The sequence below is a fragment of the Prionailurus viverrinus genome, chromosome C1 (assembly GCF_022837055.1).
Source record: "Prionailurus viverrinus isolate Anna chromosome C1, UM_Priviv_1.0, whole genome shotgun sequence".
Lineage (NCBI taxonomy): Eukaryota > Metazoa > Chordata > Mammalia > Carnivora > Felidae > Prionailurus > Prionailurus viverrinus.
The window spans coordinates 183,287,887-183,310,446 of NC_062568.1; the positions used below are offsets into that span (position 1 = coordinate 183,287,887).

The window sequence follows — 22,560 nt, forward strand, 5'->3', positions numbered from 1 at the left end:
AATGTTTATTTATTTGTGAGAGACAGAGAGACAGAGTGTGAGCGGGGCAGGGGCAGAAAGAGAGGGAGACACAGAATCTGAAGCAGGCTCCAGGCTCTGAGTTGTCAGCACAGAGCCCAACGCGGGGCTCGAACTCAGACTGTGAGATCATGACCCGAGCTGAAGTCAGACGCTTAACCGACTGAGCCACCCAGGCGCCCCTGGGCAATCCTAATTTTTAACAGCAGTCACTAAAAGCACAATCATACAAGAACCTTCCAACCTGAATTACAACTCAAATAGAATTTTTTAAAACCCTCAGTCAGTTGTTTAAAAAAAAGGCATGAAGATGTACATGTGTATGTTCAGGGGTGGGGTGGGGATACGGGAAGGACAGAAGAAAAAGGCATAAAGTAATATGGCAGAAACAATTCCAAGTATCAGTAATCACAACATATATAAATAAACTAAGCTGGTCAAAAAAAAAAAATAGTGACTCTCAATCATAAATCTACCTACAAGCTATGTATAAGCCGTCTAAGACAGGATGGTAAGTTGAGAAGTAAAAGGAAGATTGAGTTAGTGGTGGCTCACTGCACAACGTGATAAAAATAAATAAAAACCACTGAATTATACATTCAAAAATGGTAGAAATGGTGAATTTTAGCTCAAGAAATTTTCTAAAAAATGGATGACATCTAGCAAACATTAACCAAAAGGAAACTGGTGTAGCTGTATTAACATCAGACAAAATCAACTTAAACGGCAACTTAAGGGGTGCCCGGATGGCTCAATAGGTGGAACATAGGACTCTTGACCTCAGAACGGTGAGTTCAAGACCCAACCCATGTTGGGTGTAGAGATTACTTAAAAATTAAAAAAAGAAAAGAAAAGAAAAGAAAAGAAAAGAAAAGAAAAGAAAAGAAAAGAAAAGAAACTTAAAGGCATTACTAAAGAAGGTCACCACAGAATTCGCCAAAGGTTCAATTTACCTTTGGATGCATTAATTCTAAATTTACATGTATCTAATACTATTTCCTCAGAATACATTTATTCTAACAAATCTATCATAATAGAGGATGTTAACATACTTCTCTCAATAACTGAAACACCAAGCAAATAAAATATCAAAAAGATATAAAGATGTGAGCCAAATACTAAATAAGTTTGACCTACTGACACACACAATATCCTGCAACAATTAGAGAACTTATATCCTAGAAAGTAAAGGCCAAGGGTTTTGAAATATACTCCAGATACTTAAAAGGGTGAGGTACAAAAAAACCCAGATGAATTGTGGAATTGATTTTGTTTTATGGAGTTTAGAAAAATGCAACCTAATGGGAACACAAGCAGTAAGATTTATTGGAATCTAGATACTCTACCACCTTTCCCCTCCTTCCCCAATTCCTCCTTTTTAAGGAGATGTCCATTTAAAGTGAGGCTGGGTAGATACATGAGAAAGAGGATAAAGAGATTTGCAAGATAGTATTGACATTTATTATCTCTTTTCCTTTCAAGTATTAGAATTTAGGCCAGAGCAAGAACCGATAAGAAAACTGGCCTAGTTGTTTAAAAGACAGAGAGACATTCTTGCACCTGCACCTTCAGGGCCATTAAGAAAGAATCACAATTTAAAGCACCAATTAGTAGACATCTATTCTAAGGGGGAAATTAAGACTGAAGATCCACATATGAAGATATTTACTGCAAGAATATTTTTAACAACAAAACACTGGCAATAATCCATATATCCAATAGGAGGAGAAAGATGGAAAAAATGAGTTTATAAAGACTAGAAATACATATAGTAAAATGTTTATGGTCAGGCGGATTAGTCATGTTTTCTAAGTTTTCTATTGCTTTCATAAGCAAAAATATGGCTGTTTTGTTTAATAATAAAAATAATAGCTCCCACCCATTAATGGCCTATGTGTGGATCAGACATTTTACATGCAGCTCATTAATCTCCACTGCTAGAAGTCAGCTATCATTTGCCTCATTTTATATAAAGTAACTTGGTCCTCAGGCTTCTGTTTTCACTAGTTCCCAGCTTCCCAGTATGAACTATGAATTCTTTCATTAAACAACCAGCTCTCTACTAGATGGCGCAGGTTCCTGTGTCTAGGTTTAGGAAGTTATATATGTATTTTTTTAAATTTATTCATTTGAGAGAGACAGAGACAGCGCAAGTGCCAGAGGGACAGCAAGGGAGGGAGACAGGGAATCCCAAGCAGGCCCCTCCACTGCCAGCATGGAGCCCAACAGAGGGCTCGAACTCACGTAAGGTGAGATCATGACCTGAGCCAAAATCAAGAGTAGGACGCTTAACCAGCCGAGTCACTCACGTACTACTAGGAAGCTATTTAGAAGTGCACAGAGTCACATTCAAAGATATGGAATGAAAAGAGCTTAAACAGGGTCCACTAACAGACTCTTGTTTTTTTGTGACAGATTCTTAAACAAAACTGAATTTTCTTTTCTTCCCACACTAATTTCACAGAACAGAACAGAAAGAAGCACCACTTTCTATAGCACTTTCTTTTTCACAGGATTCATACACTGACTCGTTTGATCCCAACACCACCAAACTGGGCAGGAGAGGAATATTATCTTCATTTTAGAGATAAAGAAGAGGAAGCTGAGAAATTAAAAATGTCTTAAGATCAGGGTGCCTGGGTGGCTCAGTTGGTTGAGCGTCTGACTTCGGCTCAGAGCCTGGAGCCTGCTGTGGATTCTGTGTCTCCCTCTCTTTTGGCCCCTCCCCTACTCATGCTCTATCTATCTCTGCGTCCAAAGTAAACATTAAAAAAAAAATTATTTTTTTTAATGTCTTAAGATCATCTCGCTAGTATGTCGTGGGTAAAACCCGAACCCACATCTCTGTAGCCTGTGTACTTTCCATTTACTCTTACTAACTGGGAAGACTTAACATAACCCTACCCTTGCTGGGAAATACTTTCTTCTACAAAGGGGCAGCTTTTCTATAGTTTTACTTTTCCTTTTAAACTACTTTTGAGACAGGTTGTTCCAAATATTCTCTTTGTCTCCTGAAGGGTAAAATCCTACAGTCAAGTTTCCTAGACATCTTTTTAAATGTTAATAACCAGTATGGAAACATTCATCAAAATGTACTAGCTCTCCCTGAGAGGAGGGATTTCAGATAACTTAGTTTTCTCCTTTAAACTTCTGTTGAAAATGAAATGCTTCATTTTCTCCACCTCATCCAGATTGAACGCACCCCCCCCCCCATGTGTTGTACATAGTAGGTATTCAGTAGCAGGTCCTGACTAAACCACTGTTTCCTAAACTTCTGATACATCTGTGTACTCTCTATGTGATTATTTACTCAATAGCTTTCTCTAAACCAATTCACTTTTTAAAACTTAGCCTTGTCCTAAATGACAATATTTATGAAATCACTATATGCTAGTTTTATCATTGTCCTAATATACATGAATAAAGATATAGCTATTCAAATTTAAAATACTAATATACTCCCTAAAATAGTATGGCACATACACTGGAAAGCCCTGCAGTTAATGAGTGTTGAGTCAATCTTTGTTCTTTTCTTTACTGAGTTTTTTATTTTAATTCCAGTATAGTTAACACAGAGTGTTATATTAGTTGCACGTGCACAATATGGTGATTCAACAATTCTATACACTACTCAGTGCTCATCATGATGAGTGTGCTCTTAATCCCCTTAACCTATTTCTCTCATCCCCATGTCACCTCCCCTCTGGGAACCATCAGTTTGTTCTCTATACTTAAGAGTCTGTTTGTCAGTCTCTCTTTTTTCCCCTTTGCTTGTTTGTTTTGTTTGTTAAATTCCACATATGAGTGAAATCATAAGGTATTTGTCTTTCTCTGTGTTGAGTCAATCTTTGACTTCCTTCACTCCCCACAAGCACAATCACCAGGTACTTTAAATCCATCTTTTGTTGTGACTCTTGAACTTATTCTGACCTCTCACTCTATGCAGACTCTCTTTATTTCATGCTTACCTTGATGCACTAGGCCCCAGAAGTCTCTCTGCCTCCAATCTGTTCTATCCTATATGCTGCCACCAAATTGTAATCTTCCTAAAACAAGCTTTGGCTTCTACCCAAATCAACCTTCCTGGCCATTGGAGACAACCACTCAACATCTTCAGGAAGAATTTTACAAACTGGTCCCAGTGTACTTTTCCATCCCCATCTACAAGAATACATTTAATCATTAGTCTTAGAAGAGCCAGTGTGTAGTTTTTATGTCTGTATCATTTTATTCATTTCATAACTTTGACCTGAAAAGCCCCATTCCCAAGTCAAAATTCTGCTTAGTTCAAATATCTTCTCGGTTAAGAAAACGGTCTACTAGGGGGCGCCTGGGTGGCTCAGTTGGTTGAGCGTCTGACTTTGGCTCAGGTCATGATCTCATGGTTCCTGAGTTCAAGCCTCACGTCAGGCTCTGTGCTGACAGCTCAAAGCCTGAGCCGGCTTCAGATTCTGTGTCTCCCTCTCTCTCTGCCCATCCCCACTAATGTTCTGTCTTTCTTTCTCAAAAATAAATAAATGTTAAAAATTTTTAAAAAAAGAAGAAAACTATCTATTAGAATCCTCATTAACCTCTTAATTTCTAAAAGCCACACTATTCCAGCCATTCATGATGTTTACCACACTCTGCTTTAATTTATGGGCTATTTGTGTACAGGGCTAGTCTCTTCCACTTAAGGTTCTTCAGGACTATGTCTAAAGTATTTTAATCATGTAACTTATACACAGATACTAAAATATTTGTAGTTATCAATGAAATAAAGCAAAAAAGCCAGCAAAATAACTCAGAGACTCCACTCAACACATTTCAAAAGACTAATCTTTTTTAAGATTTACTGAAAGAATCTGTTCTCCTAGAAACAGGAGAAATACTAGAAAGAGGAGAAAGAAAGAATACTGTTCTCCTAGATACTAAAGATCAGTAATTTCATCACACTGTTTGAAATCAGTGGGCCACTATCTAACATCATGGTTTGGCCATAATGTTACCCCTGTTCCTCATCCCTGGATGTGGGTATCTCTTAAGCAGAGTGACCTGCTGACCTTGCATGATTCCCTTGTGCTGTCCCTGAGTTACCCTTTCTGGACTTCAGTGTTCCTACTGATGACATAACCTTAAGATCTCTTCTTAGCTTAAAATCCTGACTCTTGGTCAAACCAAAGTGACTTTTATTCCAACATCCTAACCGGCAGGATAACCCTACTTCAAAAATAAGCTAAATTACAGGAGTTAACCCTCTCCCAATGCTATTTAATCCCTTCACAGAATCTTGCCCCGTGTACATATTTATAACAGACAAGGCCACTTTATTAGACTATCTTTTTAGGATCAAAATGTGTGTTCAAATGATAATATTTCCTAGTAGTTAGAATGTATAATATGGAGTACAAAGTATCTCACCTATATCATTTCATTTAATCCTCAGAGCCCTAAAGGCAGGCAGCTTCAGCCCAGTGTTTCTCAACTAGTTTCCTAGTTCTGCTAGGAACTAATTTCGCAACTAGTTTCCTAGTTCTTGCCCCCCAAGCCCTGCCCCCAAGGGCTATCTGGCAACCTCTGGAGAGATTTTCAGTTGTAACAGGTGTTGGTGGTAGGGAAGGTTGATACTGGCATATAGTGGGGAAAAGCCAGGGATGCTGCTAAATATCCTATGATGCACAAGATACCCTCCCACAATAAAAATCACCTGGCCCAAAATGTCAATAGTGCCAAGGTTGAGAAACCCTGCAGCAGCATCTTTTAATTAAGAAATCAATGATTCAGGGGTGCCTGGGTGGCTCAGTTGGTTAAGCATCTGACTCTTGATCTCAGCTCAGGTTAAGAACTCACAGTTCATGAGTTCAAACCCTGCACCAGGCTCTGTACTGATGGCTCAGAGCCTGCTTGGGATTCTGTTTCTCATTCTCTCTGCCCCTCACCATCTTGTGCACATGACACACGTGCATGCTCACTCTCTCAAAATATATCAACTTTAAAAAAAAAGAAAAAAAAATTTAAAAAAAAAAAAAAAAGAAAAGGGGCGCCTGGGTGGCGCAGTTGGTTAAGCGTCCAACTTCAGCCAGGTCACGATCTCGCGGTCTGTGAGTTCGAGCCCCGCGTCGGGCTCTGGGCTGATGGCTCAGAGCCTGGAGCCTGTTTCCGATTCTGTGTCTCCCTCTCTCTCTGCCCCTCCCCCGTTCATGCTCTCTCTCTGTCCCAAAAATAAACAAACGTTGGAAAAAAAAAAATTAAAAAAAAAATAAAAATAAAAAAAAGAAATTAATGATCTAGGGTTGCCTGCATGGCTCAGTTGGTTAAGGGTCCAACTCTTGATTTTGGTTCAGGTCATGATCTCATGGTTTGTGAGTTTGAACCCCATGTGAGAGCCTGCTGGAGATTCTCTCCCTCTCTCTCTGCCCCTCCTCCCAACTCTTTCTCTCAAAATAAATAAACTTAATAATAAAAAAAAAAGAGAGACAGATCAATGATCAATGATTTAGAGAACTTAACATATTGCCTAGAGTTATACAGAACCAAAATCATCTCTGAATGACACCAAGGCCAATAGCATATTCCAATACATATAGAAATACTGCTGGCTGTTCCTGATTAAAACTGTGCTGTTTCTTATCATTGTCCCTTCTTCCCCCAGTTAGTCTTGGTACTTTAGATCAAGAGTCATACGCTCTGCTGACTGAGCCAGTCAGGAGCCCCCCGAAAAAGCTTTCTGAGACTCAAGTCAGATTTAAGACATGTCTTCTCCTGTGCTCCCCCTGCATTCAGTATACATAGCTTCACTGTTACAATTATATTTCTCCCCTTCAGATCACAAGCTTCTTGAGATCTTCCCTCTTTATTTTTGCATTTCTAGTGCCAGGCAAAGTATCTCAGCACAGAATATAGGTTTCATAAATATTTGTCAAACAAACAAAAGAAAGCCGACCACATTATATAGTGTACCCAAGGACACACAGCTACTAAATGACAGAACCAGGATTCAAATCCAAGTCTCTCCATTGCCAAGCCTATCATTTCTGCATCTCAATGAGGTAAAAATCAAATGTTTATCTCCCCTTTGGCCTACCTGTGGGAAGTCTTTGATCATAAACATATCAAGAACATATATGAAGTCCTGTTTAAAACAGCTTATAATCATAAGAATTTTCCTGTCTTACACTTCCGATTTCCATGTGTACATTCTATAAAAGCTTGAGAGGTAGTTAGCATGTAATAATAGTGATAGTCTCTCCCAAATACCAGAATTATAAAGGTGCCACGGTGTTCTTATTTGGTAGTCTCCTTTAATTCACCACTCACTGCACAGAAACTGATATTATTCTGAGCTGTCATAGTAACTGTTTATAAAAACTGAGCCCAGGGCCTCTTAGGAAAAGAAAAACTCACTTTAACGTTAGCTTTTATTTCTTCACTGTCCCCTTCTCCATCTTTGCGGGCTTCCATGCCAGACTCCTCCAGGATGGCTTTGTTTAGTACAGAATACTCTTCTAGTAGAGTGTCAAACAAAACTATGCGCTTGTTCTTGAAGAAGCCATAAAAATAAGCATTGCTGTGGGAAGAGCGTTTAGATCCTAAGGAAAAGACAGTTCAAAGCATGGAAAAGAATTAAAAAGTCTGGGGTCCTCTGGTGAGACTCCTAGAAATTGCATTACTGCAAAGGACATTAACATTTTCAAACTGTTTAATACCTGAAGAAAAATGTATCAACATAAATCACCACCAGCAGTGGAGACTGTCTGTTTTCCTGCCATATTGCCAACAAATATTTGTGCTCAGCACAGCTTTACAGCAATAAGGAAAATCTAAATATCCAACAGTAGTGGAATGACTGAATTACGGTAAAGCTGCGAAATGGAATTTAAACAGCCAGAAAAAAGCAATACTTTTGAAAAAATCTTAACAAGATGGAAAAAAAGTTCACCAATATACTGTGAAGGATACAAAACTTCATGTATATAAGGTTCCATTATTGTCATGAAAAAAAAATACATGTAAATAGAAAAGCATAAACACAAGCCTATGAAGACATATATCAATATATTGAAGTGTTTACCATTGGCTGTTAGAACTATAGACTTTTGTTCTATCCTTTATACTTTTCAAGGCTTTTTAAAATAAGTATACTTACTTCTAGAATCAGAAGAAAATTAAAGCTATTTTTAAAAAGACTGGAAAAAAAAAAGAACATACTTAACAGTATGTGGCTAACAGGAGCTGAACTATGGTTGATTTTTTTATTTGATTCTTTATATTTTTCTTTATTTTCTAAATGTTCTACACTGTATAGAGACATTAGTGGTTAAAAGCAGACTTTGGGTTCAAATCTTGGCTCTGCCATGTACTAGTTGTGTAAATGTAAGAAACTTCCTTAATCTCTTTAAGCTTCATTTACCTGTTCATGGTAAAGGCTAATCTCTAGCTCATTGAACTGGATTAAAGATTACATGAGAAATTCTAAGTAAATCAATTGTATACCACCTGATCCATAAACTACTACTATTACTTATATACATTTCTTAAAAAGAAGAAATGTTAAAACATTTGTTTCTCCTGAGAATTTGAGATGTCTCACAGAAAATGTGTATTTTGTATCTATTCACACTTCTAGTGTAAAATATGCTTAACAATATATATATATATATGTTTATTTATTTGTATTTTTATTTTTTTGAATGTTTATTTTTGAGAGAGACAGAGACAGAGTGTGAGTGGGGCAGGGACAGAGAGAAAGGGAGACAGAGTCTGGAGCAGGCTCCAGGCTCTGAGCAAGCTGTCAGCACAGAGCCTGACACAGGCTCAAACTCACAGATGGTGAGATCATGACCTGAGCTGGAGTTGGATGCTTAACCAACTGAGTCACCCAGGCGCCCCAACAATATATTTAGAATACAGTATATTTACATATATAGAAGTATATATGTTTAGAATATAGTAAGACTTTGATAAATATTAACCTATTTATGTGTTTATTTTTTCATCTTTTGGTTTTGTTGCCTAGAAATTAAGAGTCTAACACGTGGTCCAATTTTGTCAGTAGTTCAGGACCTCAGCATCTGGAAAGTTATGTGTAATTCAGAGGTCTTACACTTCTATCTCATTTATGTCTCCTTTGATTCTAATTTTTAAATTAAAAATACTTCTTAGAAGCTGCCTTATTTATGGAAGTAAGCAAACTGTACGCTTATAAATAAAATAAAATTAATATCTTAAAGTGTAGCTCAAGGAATACATATACCAAAATCACCTAGGGGAGCTTGTTAAAAGTAGATACTAAGACACCTGGGAATGGAGCCCAAGAATCTGTCTTTTAGCAAAACTTCCAGAATATTCTTATAGTCACTAAAGTTTAAGAGTCCCTGCTCTAGACCATAAGCTTTTTGTATCACTGTAGTGGCATGTAGTATATTCAATAATGCTTGTTTACTGAATGGGTTAATGATACCACTTGAGATATGAAGTAATATACTTGAGAATTCTGAAAAACCAATATAAGGCACTGCCATTTGTGTCTTCATGTCTTATGATGTCTTACCTTCACCTACCAGCAGCATTTTTTGTTTACCTATTTATGTAATCTCCATACCCCATGGGAGCTCAAATTCACAGCCCCGAGATCAATGGTCACTTACTCTTCCAACTCAGCCGGCCAGGCACCCCCTCAGCAGCATTTGACACAGCTGACCACTCCTCCCCTGAAAGACTTTCTTCTCCCGTCTTAAAAGAAACACCACTTTCTCCTGGCTTTATTGCTACCTCAATGGCCTCTCCCTCCTCAGCCTCCATTGCTGGCTCTTCCTCTCCTACTGACTTCAACCTGAGCCCCTTTCTCTTGTCTAAGTGCCCTCTTCATGGCATTAAACACCATCTATGTGCCAGATACTTCCCTATCAATATTCTGGCCCTGACCTCTCCCTAGAATTCCAGACTCATATATCCAGCTGCCTATCTGACATCTGTATATCTCCACAAGGAGGTCTTTAATGCAGATTTGTTATTTATATTCGTGTGTGTGTGTGTGTGTGTGTGTGTGTGTGTGTGTGTGTTTTCCTGCTCCATGTTGAATTCTCCTTTCAGAGTTTAGGAAATTTCTCACCATGTAAGTCTTGTGGGAGACTGCTTCTCATTTGAGAAATCTAAAAGGCCAGATAGTCGCATCCCCAGCACTTCTGGCAGTCAGCCCGTGCCCTGGTTCAATCAGATGCACCTCCTGGGGACGCTCAAGATTTAGCTAATTATGCAAAGAACCAGGGCAGTGAGGAATTAATGCTATGGATACAAGTGGTAGGGATGATATAAGGGAGCAAACTACTGAATTCAACAGCAGGAGGCAAGAGCAGGGTCCACACCAGACTGGTTCTACAATGTGATTCTAACCTCCTCATCTCCCTGGGAACAGTCCATTTTCCAAGCTTGTAAACTTAACTTTCCCGGTGACTTTGTGAGTTATCAAACATTGATTCAATAAAGAATTTTCCTGCTTCAGTTAGCCACAGTTGGTTCTACTGCTCACTCAGAGCTAATCACTGCTTGAGGAACTCTAATACAGTGTTCAATAGGTACTTCAAAATGTAGAACTTAATCCAGTAGAATTTAATCCCCCACAAACCTGCTCTTTGCTCAGTTTTCCCATCTCAGTAAACTATCATTTTTCAGCTGCTCAGGCCAAAAATCTAGGTCACTACCCTAAGTGTCTCCCTTTCCCCCAATTCCTTCACAGGTAATCTCTGAATAAATTCCATCAACTCTACCTCTGAAACACATCTCCAATGCATCCACTTCACTCTAGAAATTACTGTCCTAGTCTAAGCTGCCCTACCTCCTCGCTGACCCCTACCACAGTCTCCTAACTGCTCGTCCTGCTGCTACTCTTGCCCTCCCACTACAACCTTTTCTCCACACAGCAACCCACAATATTTAAAAAGTACAAACCAGACCATGTCACTAAAACCTCTAATGGATTTTCCCCCCTTGAACTTAACATAAAACCCAAGGTCCTACCGTGATTTACAAAGGCCTGTGTGGACTGACTCCTGTGTATATCTCACACTGTTCATGTCATAACACCCTTCTGCTGTGCTGAGTCACACTGGACTTTCTTCTGTTTCTTGAAGACACAAAGCTCTAGAAGGTTTTCCTACTAATCTCAGCATGGATGGCTCCTTCCTTCAGGTGTCAGCTAACACTCATCTGCTCAGAGAAGTCCTGCCTGATGACCCAATCTAAAGTATCTACTCAGTCATCCTGCATCACATCACACTAGATTCTCTGCCCAGCACCTGCTATCTGGTACTTTCTGAGAACAGAATGTTGTTGACTTTTCACTACAACATCCCTGTCAATTTACAAATCCATAATGTGTATTGTTATTAGTAGTAACAACACTTAGTCATTCAAAGTATTTCCGAGGACTCTGATCATTATTAAGAACAAAAACATACATTACAGATCAGTAAACTTCCATTTAGCAAAGGTAAGTCGCCAAAGTCACACAGGTAATTTGTGATAAAAACAGGATTCAGGGGGGATGGGCGAAATGGGGAAGGGGCATTAAGGAATCTACTCCTGAAATCATTGTTTCACTATATGCTAACTGACCTGGATGTAAATTAAAAAATAAACTATAAAAAACAGAACAAAACAGGATTCAAACCCAAGCCTATTGATGTCACAACCTGACCTCTCATATGCTACCCTCCACCTACTCAAATCTTTTTTTTTTTTTAAACACGCTCTGGCCAGTTATATTAAAAAAAAAAAAAAGTTGCATGATTTACTTTTCATTGGTCTGTTCTGGAATGCTTTGATTATATCAGAATCACCTGGATCAATGATAGCCAGTGTGCATACTCCACAGTATTTTCCACGTTCTACGCCCAATTCAATACTATTGCCACCGTAGGGACAGACACCAGTTTTGGCCAGGATGGCATAATACCCTAGTTCAGATTTCCTCAAGGCTAGGCAGTTGTTGGCCAGGATGACCATTTTCAGAGTCTTCCTGTATCCCAGCACATACTTTCCACTTTTCATATTGATTTGCAGCCCAGAGTTAATCAACTCCAGTGGCTTTTTCATCTTTGCGGCCACCGTCTTCCTGCCTTAGGTGTGGGCTGGCCCCACAAGATGGCCAGGGAGTGAGAAAAAAAAAAAAAAAAAAGGCCAAATCCTTATTTTCCATAAAGTCCCAGCTCATGTTGTAATTCTCCACAAAGCCGTCCTTATTTCATCTAAAACCATATGGCACTGACAGTATATATTTACACATCAATTACCTCTATTCTGATATTATTAGCTGTCATTTCATATTCTCTGATTATAACTTAAGTGATAAGCAACTCAGGCCGCCCCCTTCAATAAAAACCCCTCAGAGACCATGCTTCTGCACTGATTACTGCACTTCCAGTTTACTATTCACTAAAAGAGTAGTGATCCCAGAGGCTAAAGAAGTAGTGTGAATTGTCATTCTTCTACCATTTCCCCCATGGAAATGTCCCAATTGTGCAGTCAGCCAGGCTGTATAACCTCAGAAGCCACTACAAGTCTGAGATGTCTATGCTCTTCTAGTTGCTGTTAATTCATTCTTTCCCATCGCAGTCATCTCTTCTCCCTGGCCCTGCAGTTACTTCTCAGGTTCTAGTCCTTCATTCAGTACAGCTGTTTCTCACTGATTTTTTTTTTCCTTTTTTTATTTAAAGGAGTGATGGGCAAAGTATGGTTTGCAGGACAAATTTAATTTCCCACCTGGTTTTATAAATAAAATTTTATTAGAACATAGCCATGCTCATTTGCTTATGCATTATCTGTGACTGCTTCTGTACTAATTAATGGCAGGGTTCAACAGCTGCAACAGAGACCATGTGGCCCACAAAGCCTCAAATATTTATTGACTAGCCCTTTACAGAAAATGTTTGCCAAACTATGGTTTAGAGAAGCAAAGGCGAAACGGAGAGGCGTGAAGGGATTCGTCCAAGATCCCACTGGCAGAGGCAGAACCAGTGCCTCACACATTTACATGGCTTTTAATTTATAGATTCTGAAAGTCATGGTATCATACAATAGTTTTACTCTACGTCTTTTTGGGCTTAAGACTTTAGTAGTCTTATGTAAGCTAATACATAGCTTAACTCTCAAAAGCAAACATCAAAAAAGCAGAGAACAACTAATCTGAAGTATCCAATGGTACTACAGTTTCTGGTGTATGTGCAAGTGAAATCGGACTCCTCCAGAACACTGGAAGTTTTGTTGGATGAGACAAAGCCAGCATCACTGGTTTTATTTTATAAGCCCCCAACTAGAGCTAAGTGGAACTGGACTATGCGAAAGTCCAACTCCATTCCCTGAGGGAGCCAGGAAGGTAACAGAAGTATCTAAACCAGTGTCATATACATGATACAACTAGCAGTGAAAAAGGCCTTGGCCAAAACTTAGAACCAACACGGTAAAGCCAACCCAACACAGCTGCAGGTAAGAGCAGGCTTGGTATCAGGCTACCAGTTTCTATCCCTGGACTCTGCCACCAAGTCCTAGAAATCTTCAGAAGCCAAATTGTAAAATCCTAACAAATCAAAACACTTGAGTAAAACCTCCTTACCCCCGGATAGCCTTACCTTCAACAACATACACCTTAGTCAAAGGAAAGTCAATACTCTTTGCCATTACTTCAATTTCTTGTTTAAGCTTTCCCTCAGGCAGAGGTGTGAACTTGTCAAATAAAGGGGCAATATAATCAGCATAGATTGTGACAAGCACCTGAAAAATAAATGTCAGAACAACCTATGAGTATGCTTTTTTTTTTTTTAGAAATCTGACTTTCCATCATTTTTTTAAATGTTTATTTATTTCTGAGAGAGACAGAGAGAAAGAGAATGCACAGAGGAGGATGGAGAGAGAGACAAAGAGAGAAGGGGAGACAGAGAATCCTAAGCAGGCTCCGAGCTGTCAGCAGAGCCCCACTGGGGTAAGCCACGTAGGCGGCCATATGAATACATTCTTAAAGAAACACTGTCATTTATACAGATTCAATCATATTAAAACAACTACATGATCTACCCTTGAGAACATGGATCTTTTCATTTGTTCTGGTATTCCCAACCCCAAATACTACCAGATAATAAGTGTTCAGTATCTGTTAAATTAAATCAAAGTGAGTAGTCTCTATGTGGTAATAATTGAAAAGTCAAATGGTCCACTCAAAAACTATCTTGGGACTTTCTGCTACTTCATAAGCCCATCATAACTTGGAATTCTGCCTTTCAGAGTAATCATGAGAGACCTGCATTCTTTGCTAAAAATTAATTACTAGAGCTTGATTGTGTGCTATTATTTGGGTGGTCTACTAAAATTAATTACCTGTAGTGTAAAAAATTAATTACCCACAGTGTACACTGAGGTTGAAATGGCACTTCCTTAAGCATTTCTGGAACATTCTGTCTGCTCTTTCCTCTCACTTCATTGGCCATACACAGATATGTGCAAATCCAACTAGCACCTGTTCTTGGAGCTTGATCCCACCAGTGGAAAGTGAAGCAGTGAGCACCATGGCAATTCAGACTAAAATACACCTCATCATCACAGGAGTTGAAGAGCTGATAGATGCTATTTTCTGGGAGCTGTGAACAGACTGTTTTCATTGTGTTGTAGTGTGTGCGTTGTGAAGTAGTTTAGAATATGGTAGAGAGAAGAAGCAAAGATGTGAGGAAGGGAAGATATGGGGTGAGAGGGAAGGGAGGGAGAAGGAAGAGAGGGGAGGGGAGAAAAGGGAGAAGAGAAGTGAGGAGCAAGGGGGAAGGGAACAGAGAAGAAGGGATAAAAAAGCACGAATGGAGGAGGGAAAAAGCAGGGGAAAGAGGGCAGAAAAAAATCAGGCAGGTTTAGGGTTTCTTTTTCTTATCGCTCTTAAATCTAGTCTCCCTTCAAAACATCCATGATGTTTAGGCACTGGAGCTCAGTAAAGAGGGACTGAAAGATCAAACCTAGTCATCCATTCTGGTGACAACTCACAAATGCACAGCCCAAAACTGCCTGACAACTATTAACGGTAACTAATAACCAGCTTCTAGGATCCGAGTCAGCATAAGGAGAAAAAAAATCTACGGTCAGGGTCAGTTCTCCTATTTCTATACCCAAAAGCAGAAACCAAGGGGGAAATTTAGATGACCACTTATTTATATATCATTTGCTTCTCAAGAACTGTTATGGGGCGCCTGGGTGGCGCAGTCGGTTAAGCGTCCGACTTCAGCCAGGTCACGATCTCGCGGTCTGTGAGTTCGAGCCCTGCGTCGGGCTCTGGGCTGATGGCTCAGAGCCTGGAGCCTGTTTCCGACTCTGTGTCTCCCTCTCTCTCTGCCCCTCCCCCGTTCATGCTCTGTCTCTCTCTGTCCCAAAAATAAATAAACGTTGAAAAAAAAAAAAAATTAAAAAAAAAAAAAAAAAAAGAACTGTTTGCATGCTAATGAAGATTAAATCATAGTTATCTTGCCAAGAAAATTTTGTAAAAGAAAATGAAACAACGATTTTACTCACCAGAGAAACAACTAATGTGAACAGCCAGGCATATATAAAAAAATAGTCTCCCCCAATTTTAATAATATAAAGTAGAAGTGAAGACACAGGCAATAAAATGCATTGAGTCACGATAAATTTCTTGACTGCATCTTTCATGAAGAAGCCCAAAGTCTGAAAAAAGAAAAGATCATCACAAGAAAATGAGAAACTGCTTTTAAAGTAAATAATAAGTGAATATAAAGGATACATAATTTTATTTTTAATTTTTTTTAATGTTTATTTATTTTTGAGAAAGAGAGAGTGAGACAGAGCACAAGTCGGGGAGGGGCAGGGAGAGGAAGACACAGAACCTGAAGCAGGCTCCAGGCTCTGAGCTGTCAGTACAGAGCCCAACACGGGGCTCGAACTCACGAGCCATGAGATCATGACCTGAGCCGAAGTCAGATGCTTAACCAACTGAGCCACCCAGGCGTCCCTATTAAAGAAATTTTAACAGTTAAAAGGCAGTGAGTCTATATTATATGACACTAGGTAGTCTAAGACGACAAGTAAATGTCTGGCATTTTACAGTTCAAAAATCAACCCATTTAAATGTTAGCAAAAGGATACTAGACTAGAAGAGTTTATGGCAAGACTTTAACCTATGATCTGCAGTTCCTTTTCCTTCACTGAATTCATGCTCTAAAATAGCAAATTATGCTTCAATTAGTACCAGCAGAGGGTAAAAAAAGCACAAAGAAGTCTTTATATTTACAGGAGAATATTTGAGGGGCGCCTGGGTGGCTCAGTCAGTTGGTCGTCCGACTTCGGCTCAGGTCATGTGTCTCCTTTCTCTCTCCTTTCCCTTTCTCTCCCTTTCTCTCCTCCTCTCCCCTGCTCTCACTCTCTCTCCCTCTCTCTCAAAAATAAATAAACATTAAAAACAATTTTTAATAAAAAAATAAATAAAAGAGAATATTTACATTCTCTAGTTTACCTGTTGATTGAAACCATGCTTTTCTTCTATCACAAAAGTATTATAAAGACTCCATGGCAAACCAGTCAATGCACTGAAAAGCGTAGCCAACAGGAGAAACACCAAGGACTGAGTGATCTAAACACAAGAAGAAAACAGCGGCGGTTTTTATAGTGTAATATTAATTCCTTCTTCAAATGAATGATTAGTGAACAAATCAATAGGAAGTTGCTGAGTACTTACAAGATTTCAAGCTTGATTCTATGGGTTACAAAGTCTGAAACAACATCTGTATCTCAGAGTTTACTTGCCAGAGGAGGCAATAAAACAATGTTTCTTTTATTACATAGGCACTATGTGAAAGTCACCTGAAGCCATATAGACAAAATGGTTAAAAGAACCAAAAAATGAGAGACAGCTACATATGCTGGTAAATTCAAGCAAGGCTTGCAAGGCTTACAAGGCTGAGGAGACTCAGGATGCCACTCTGAAGAGGTAAACTAAAGGGACAGGAGAGACAAGGAAAGGAAGAATTCCTTGCAATTTACAAAAGCACGGAGAGAGAAAAGAGCACCCTGTAAGTGGAAGAGGACAAGATGGCAAGCCTGGTTGGGACAAGGCAGAGAAACTTATACTAGATCATGTCTTTAAAGAGTTTGGCTGAGGGGCGCCTGGGTGGCTCAGTCGGTTGAGCGTCCGACTTCGGCTCAGGTCATCATCTCACAGTTTGTGAGTTTGAGTCCATGTCGGGCTCTGTGTTGACAGCTCAGAGCCTGGAGCCTGCTTCGGATTCTGTGTCTCCCTCTCTCTGCCCCTTCCCCGCTCATGCTGTCTCTCTCTGTCATCTCAAAGATGAATAAATGTCAAAAAAAAAAAAAAAAGAGTTTGGCTGATTTAGAAAAAGGTATACAGAAAAGGAACATAGGATGAGCTGAATTAAAACCCAAGGTACCTATACATGTAGAAGAAAGCCATCATTTCAAATAAACAATCAGGAAATAGGGAAGAGAGTTGGCAATTTCCAACAAGAAGTCAGGAGGCAGTGTCCTAGCATCCACCACAGGTCAGGGAGTCTCAGGCTTAGGGCTTTGCCCAGGGAATGGAACTTCTGTAAGAATGGGTAGTCGACTCAAGGAGCTCCAAGGAGACTCTCAAAGATACATTCCCTGTCCCTGTTTGAAGTATGTGCTAACTGCGTATGGTACAGAGCGTCTGTTGAGTGGGTTCAACAAAATTCTTGTTTCCCCTTTCACTGGAAGGAAGGGGTTGTCCCTGAGAAATAGCTTGTCTAACTGGAGCGCACATTCCCCCGTTCCCTTACATCTGAGACTAAATGACTGGTTCACCAGCAAGATGTGAATGCAAAGGATACTACAGAGCCAAGGGAATTAAGAAGAGGATGTACTTTCTCCACCCCCTCATTCCACCTGCCTGTTGGACGCAGAGAACTCTGGGGCACTCAGGAGACGGCACAGCCATAAGATGAAAAGAGACTGGGTCCCTGGCTCCCATGTGGAAGAATGTCACCTGTTGGCCAAAATTACTCACGCGAGGCTATTCTGTGATTGAGAAATAAAGTATTGTGATAAGCTATTGAAATTCTGGAGTGTGCTACAATAACTAGTATTATCCTAACATAGCATGTGTGGACAAGGATTGTACAAACGGAGAAGCAAGCCTAAGACAGAGCCAAAAAATTAACTTCCATGTATAGCTAGCCAAGCAAAAAGTAAGACTCTAAAATATATATGCTAATGAATCACATACCTCATATTCTGGTCCAAAGCCAGCATAGCCACAGAACCGTCCAGAAAGTCTCCAGAGATAAGGAATTCCTCCAAAAAGAAGAATAAGCTATAAAACAAGACATACTTTGGTTAAATTTGAAGACTAGAAATTATCAGATGAGAACATTTCATAAAGAAAAAGGGACAGGGGGCGCCTGGGTAGCTCAGTTGATCATCCTGCTTCGGCTCAGGTCATGATCTTGTGGTCCGTGACTTCAAGCCCTGCATTCTCTGTTGTCAGCCTATCAGTGCAGAACCTGCTTCAGATCCTCTGTCCCCCTCTCTTCCTGCCCCTCCCCCACTCGTACTCTCTCAAAATATAAATAAAACATAAAAAAGAAAAGAAAAAAGGACAAAATAATTATCTCTGAAGAAAAAAGAGACCTATCTTATTTAGGCTAAAATATGCATTTACGTGGATACAAACCAATTGAGATACTAAGTTTAGCCTGGTAAAGTATTTATGCCTGTACATTTTATATGGATAAATTAGGATGGTATGGGAATTATGTCTCTATAAAGTGAAGCTGTAAAATAAAATGAATGAATGAATGAATGAATGAATGAATGAATAAATAAATAAATAAATAAATAAATAAATTTGCCAAAAGACCACAACAAAAGTTTTATGGATCAGGGACTAAACTTAGAAAAGGTAAGCAATTTATCCAGAATCTCACGGCTAATGAGTCACATAAATGGGATCTGACCAAGGCTATGTGGCTCCCTAAGTGGCTTTCGCCTAAAAGGAAACAGCCCCCATCCGTCAGGACAAAGTATCAGTATCAGTGTAAGTGGAGAGTTAGGTCCACTTACCAAACTGAGGGACAGAATGGGATATCTGTGCTTTCCCCAGGTAAGGAAAAGGTGAATCTTGAGGTAGGAGTCAGGGTTTCATAGGAGGGGGCCCCCTTCTCAGCACCACCCTTTGTCTTGGGCAGATACAGTGAACAAAGATATTCACCAAATCACCATGACATTGGAATGAGCAAGCTGCTCTTAAAATCTGCAAAGAATGCATGCTTACAAAACACAACCTGCCACAACAGATACTAAGTTTATGGAACTAAAGAGGAATCGGTTTAGTTTTCCTTTCCCTGGAGTCTCAGGAACACAACGATCAATCACACTCCTTGGTTAGAAGCACAATATTTTCATTGGTTCACACACGGTTCATTGTGGTTTTGACAGGTTTTGGCACTATCGTATATTTCATGGGAAGCCTTCCAATCTACTTTCCGTTTTTATATATGTATCCATAAATAATATAGTGATTTATATATGTTTTTTGAGACTATATATAAATAACATCATATTGTACTTATTCTACAACTTGCTTTTTACACTCTATATATTTTTAGATCCATCCACAATGATTGGTAAATACATTTGGTATTATGATCAGCTTGTTCTCTGCAGTGTTTACGCCAAATTACACCCTCATCGGCAGTACTGGAGGGCTCCTGTTCCCTACAATCTCACCCACACTTGGTGCCATCTATCTTTTAGATGTTTTCCTGTATGCTGGGTTGGTTTAATACCATGGACCTCAAATATAGTTTCTGTACAGCAGCAGCAGCAGCAGCATCACCTGGGAATGTGTTAGAAATGCAAATACTCGGGCTCCACCCCAGAACCACTGAATCAGGAACTGGAAGTGGAGCCTGGCAGTCTCCAGGCACAGTCACCAAAGTCTGAAAATCTTGGGTTTAATAAACTGCTGTCTTAAAGGCTCCCTTAACTCTTCGTCCAGCTATCTCATCTAACCCAATCTTGGATGTAAACCCCGTCTTCCCAAAAGATATGCTTTGGCACCACTGTCTGGTATATGCACCGCCTGTTGAACTAATCGAGTTGAGACGGCACTTCTTTCATCCTGTTCTTAATCCTAATAAATAATGCAAAATTAAGGATTTATAAGCCTTCTGGTGAAACGTTAAAACACCTATTATTAAAAGTCCAGCTTTTAAGTACGTATCAAGGGTAGTTTTATTTTTTTTTTAATTTTTTTTTTTCAACGTTTATTTATTTTTGGGACAGAGAGAGACAGAGCATGAACGGGGGAGGGGCAGAGAGAGAGGGAGACACAGAATCGGAAACAGGCTCCAGGCTCTGAGCCATCAGCCCAGAGCCTGACGCGGGGCTCGAACTCACGGACTGCGAGATCGTGACCTGGTTGAAGTCGGACGCTTAACCAACTGCGCCACCCAGGCGCCCCAAGGGTGGTTTTAATATGAACTTGAAATGCATCTCGGAATGCTTTTAGAAACTGCTGTCGCAAACCTTGTTTAGTATACTTTGGGAAATGAAATATAAAACACAGTGAACAGTAAAGTTTCCCTCTATTGATAATCTCACTGAGCAGGCTGCAGGGATGTCTTATAACAAGAACTAATGAGCCCAACAAAAACAACTCCAGCACTTTTTTTTTTTATAATATTTTTTTAACGTTTATTTATTTTTGAAACAGAGAGAGACAGAGGATGAACGGGGGAGGTTCAGAGAGAGAGGGAGACACAGAATCTGAAACAGGCTCCAGGCTCTGAGCTATCAGCACAGAGCCTGATGCGGGGCTTGAACTCATGGACCGTGAGATCATGACCTGAGCCAAAGTCAGATGCTTAACCGACTGAGCCACCCAGGCGCCCCACAACTCCATCACTCTTAAACATAAGATCCCACTAGACTCTTGCAAAGCAGGCAAGACATATAGTCATTACCACATTATAGATGAGACACCTAAAATCAGAGGTTAAAGTTACTTGCCCAAAGAAACCCAGTGACGAAGTGACTGCTATGTATTGAGCAGTGTACTAATGGCTTCATCGACATTATCTCATTCATTCAGTCCTTGCTACAAACCATGTGAGATATGGTATAATATGTATCGGCTTCTCATCACAAAGAGGGGAAAAAACGAGGCTCAAGAAGGCCAAGGTGCTCACTCAGAAACCCACAGAAATTGGAAAAGCAACAATTTCAATGTTGCTACACTGCCCTCCTCGACTGTCCAGCCCTTCCACTTCCTGATCAGGCTCTTCACTGACATTTGTGAGACACCAGGAAAGTCTGTCTCAGAAAGGCTGGACACCTTCTCTCTGGGTGCTCTGTCACATTTGTGTGAACAGTGGCACCTGTAATTGGTCACACAAGGCCTCTGCTTATGTTCCTTCGGATAGAAAAAAAGAGGCAACAAAAAGTTTAAATCAATCTTTGCACTTGTTCTTTGTGACCAAAATATAAAAACTTATTAATTTTAATCAACACAAAATAGGAATTAATGAACCTGTCTTCAAACAGAACAGGATTTCTTTTTTTTTTTTTTTTTTTTAATTTTTCTTTTTCAACGTTTATTTATTTTTGAGACAGAGAGAGACAGAGCATGAATGGGGGAGGGGCAGAGAGAGGGAGACACAGAATCGGAAACAGGCTCCAGGCTCTGAGCCATCAGCCCAGAGCCTGACGCGGGGCTCGAACTCACGGACCGCGAGATCGTGACCTGGCTGAAGTCGGACGCTTAACCGACTGCGCCACCCAGGCGCCCCAGAACAGGATTTCAAAGTAACACAAAATGCTTCCCATCGAACGGTAAATAGAGCTACTAACTCCTCAAGGATAAATTCAGCACATTTATGATGTGGTCCCTAGAGTTTTAAGAATGGTTTCTTCAATGCAATTTTAAAGACTCAGAAGAGCAGAGTTTGAAACCCACTTCTCCCACTTATTATCGTCACTTGGCCGTTAAATAGACAAGCCATTTAATTTCTCTGAGCCTCCACCTTCTCATCCATAAAAAGGGAATAACAATGCCTACCCTTTCTACCTCAAAGCACTGTTGTAACATCAAACAGGCACATTACAAAGCTCTCTTTCTATATGTGTTTTCCCTGTCTCTGTCATCTCCTGGAACAAACTAGACCACCCCCATGCTCACCAACTGTAACAACCAAGCTACTGCCCATCTTTCCTGGAACTGTTTACTAGTGACAACGAAAGAGACTGAAAATGTTTTGCCTGTCTTTTTATAATGGCCCTGTGAGGGGTAAGCCAAAGAACTTCACAGAATCAAACATCAGTGAGGAAAGAGAACGGTGTCTAAATTCACCACCTCTGCTTCCATCTCTCCCTCTGAAGGATGATTTCACAGTTGGACCTTAACAAAAGAAATACTTCAGATAAACTAATCAAAGCCAAATATAAACCACAATAAAGCCTGGCTTGGTTGGAAAGCATCAAGTTTCGATACTAATCTTCAATACCTCTGTAACTAAACCAGGCTTGGACTTGTAAAAAATATAA

At 39.8% G+C, this 22,560-nt stretch overlaps 1 protein-coding gene and 1 pseudogene across 2 annotated transcripts in view; both read right to left on the reverse strand.

Annotated features, from left to right (window-relative positions):
• Positions 1–22,560, reverse strand: part of ZMPSTE24 (zinc metallopeptidase STE24) — a 41,635-nt gene that overhangs the window by 13,075 nt on the left and 6,000 nt on the right. For both annotated transcript variants that reach the window (XM_047872544.1, XM_047872543.1), the window contains 5 exons: positions 18,242–18,328; positions 16,496–16,612; positions 15,538–15,690; positions 13,623–13,764; positions 7,402–7,586 (listed from right to left, as the gene is read on the reverse strand). In XM_047872544.1, coding sequence (XP_047728500.1) covers positions 7,402–7,586; positions 13,623–13,764; positions 15,538–15,690; positions 16,496–16,612; positions 18,242–18,328 — 684 coding nt within the window. The remainder of the gene's footprint in view (positions 1–7,401; positions 7,587–13,622; positions 13,765–15,537; positions 15,691–16,495; positions 16,613–18,241; positions 18,329–22,560) is intronic.
• Positions 10,914–13,608, reverse strand: LOC125173423 (60S ribosomal protein L30-like; annotated as a pseudogene).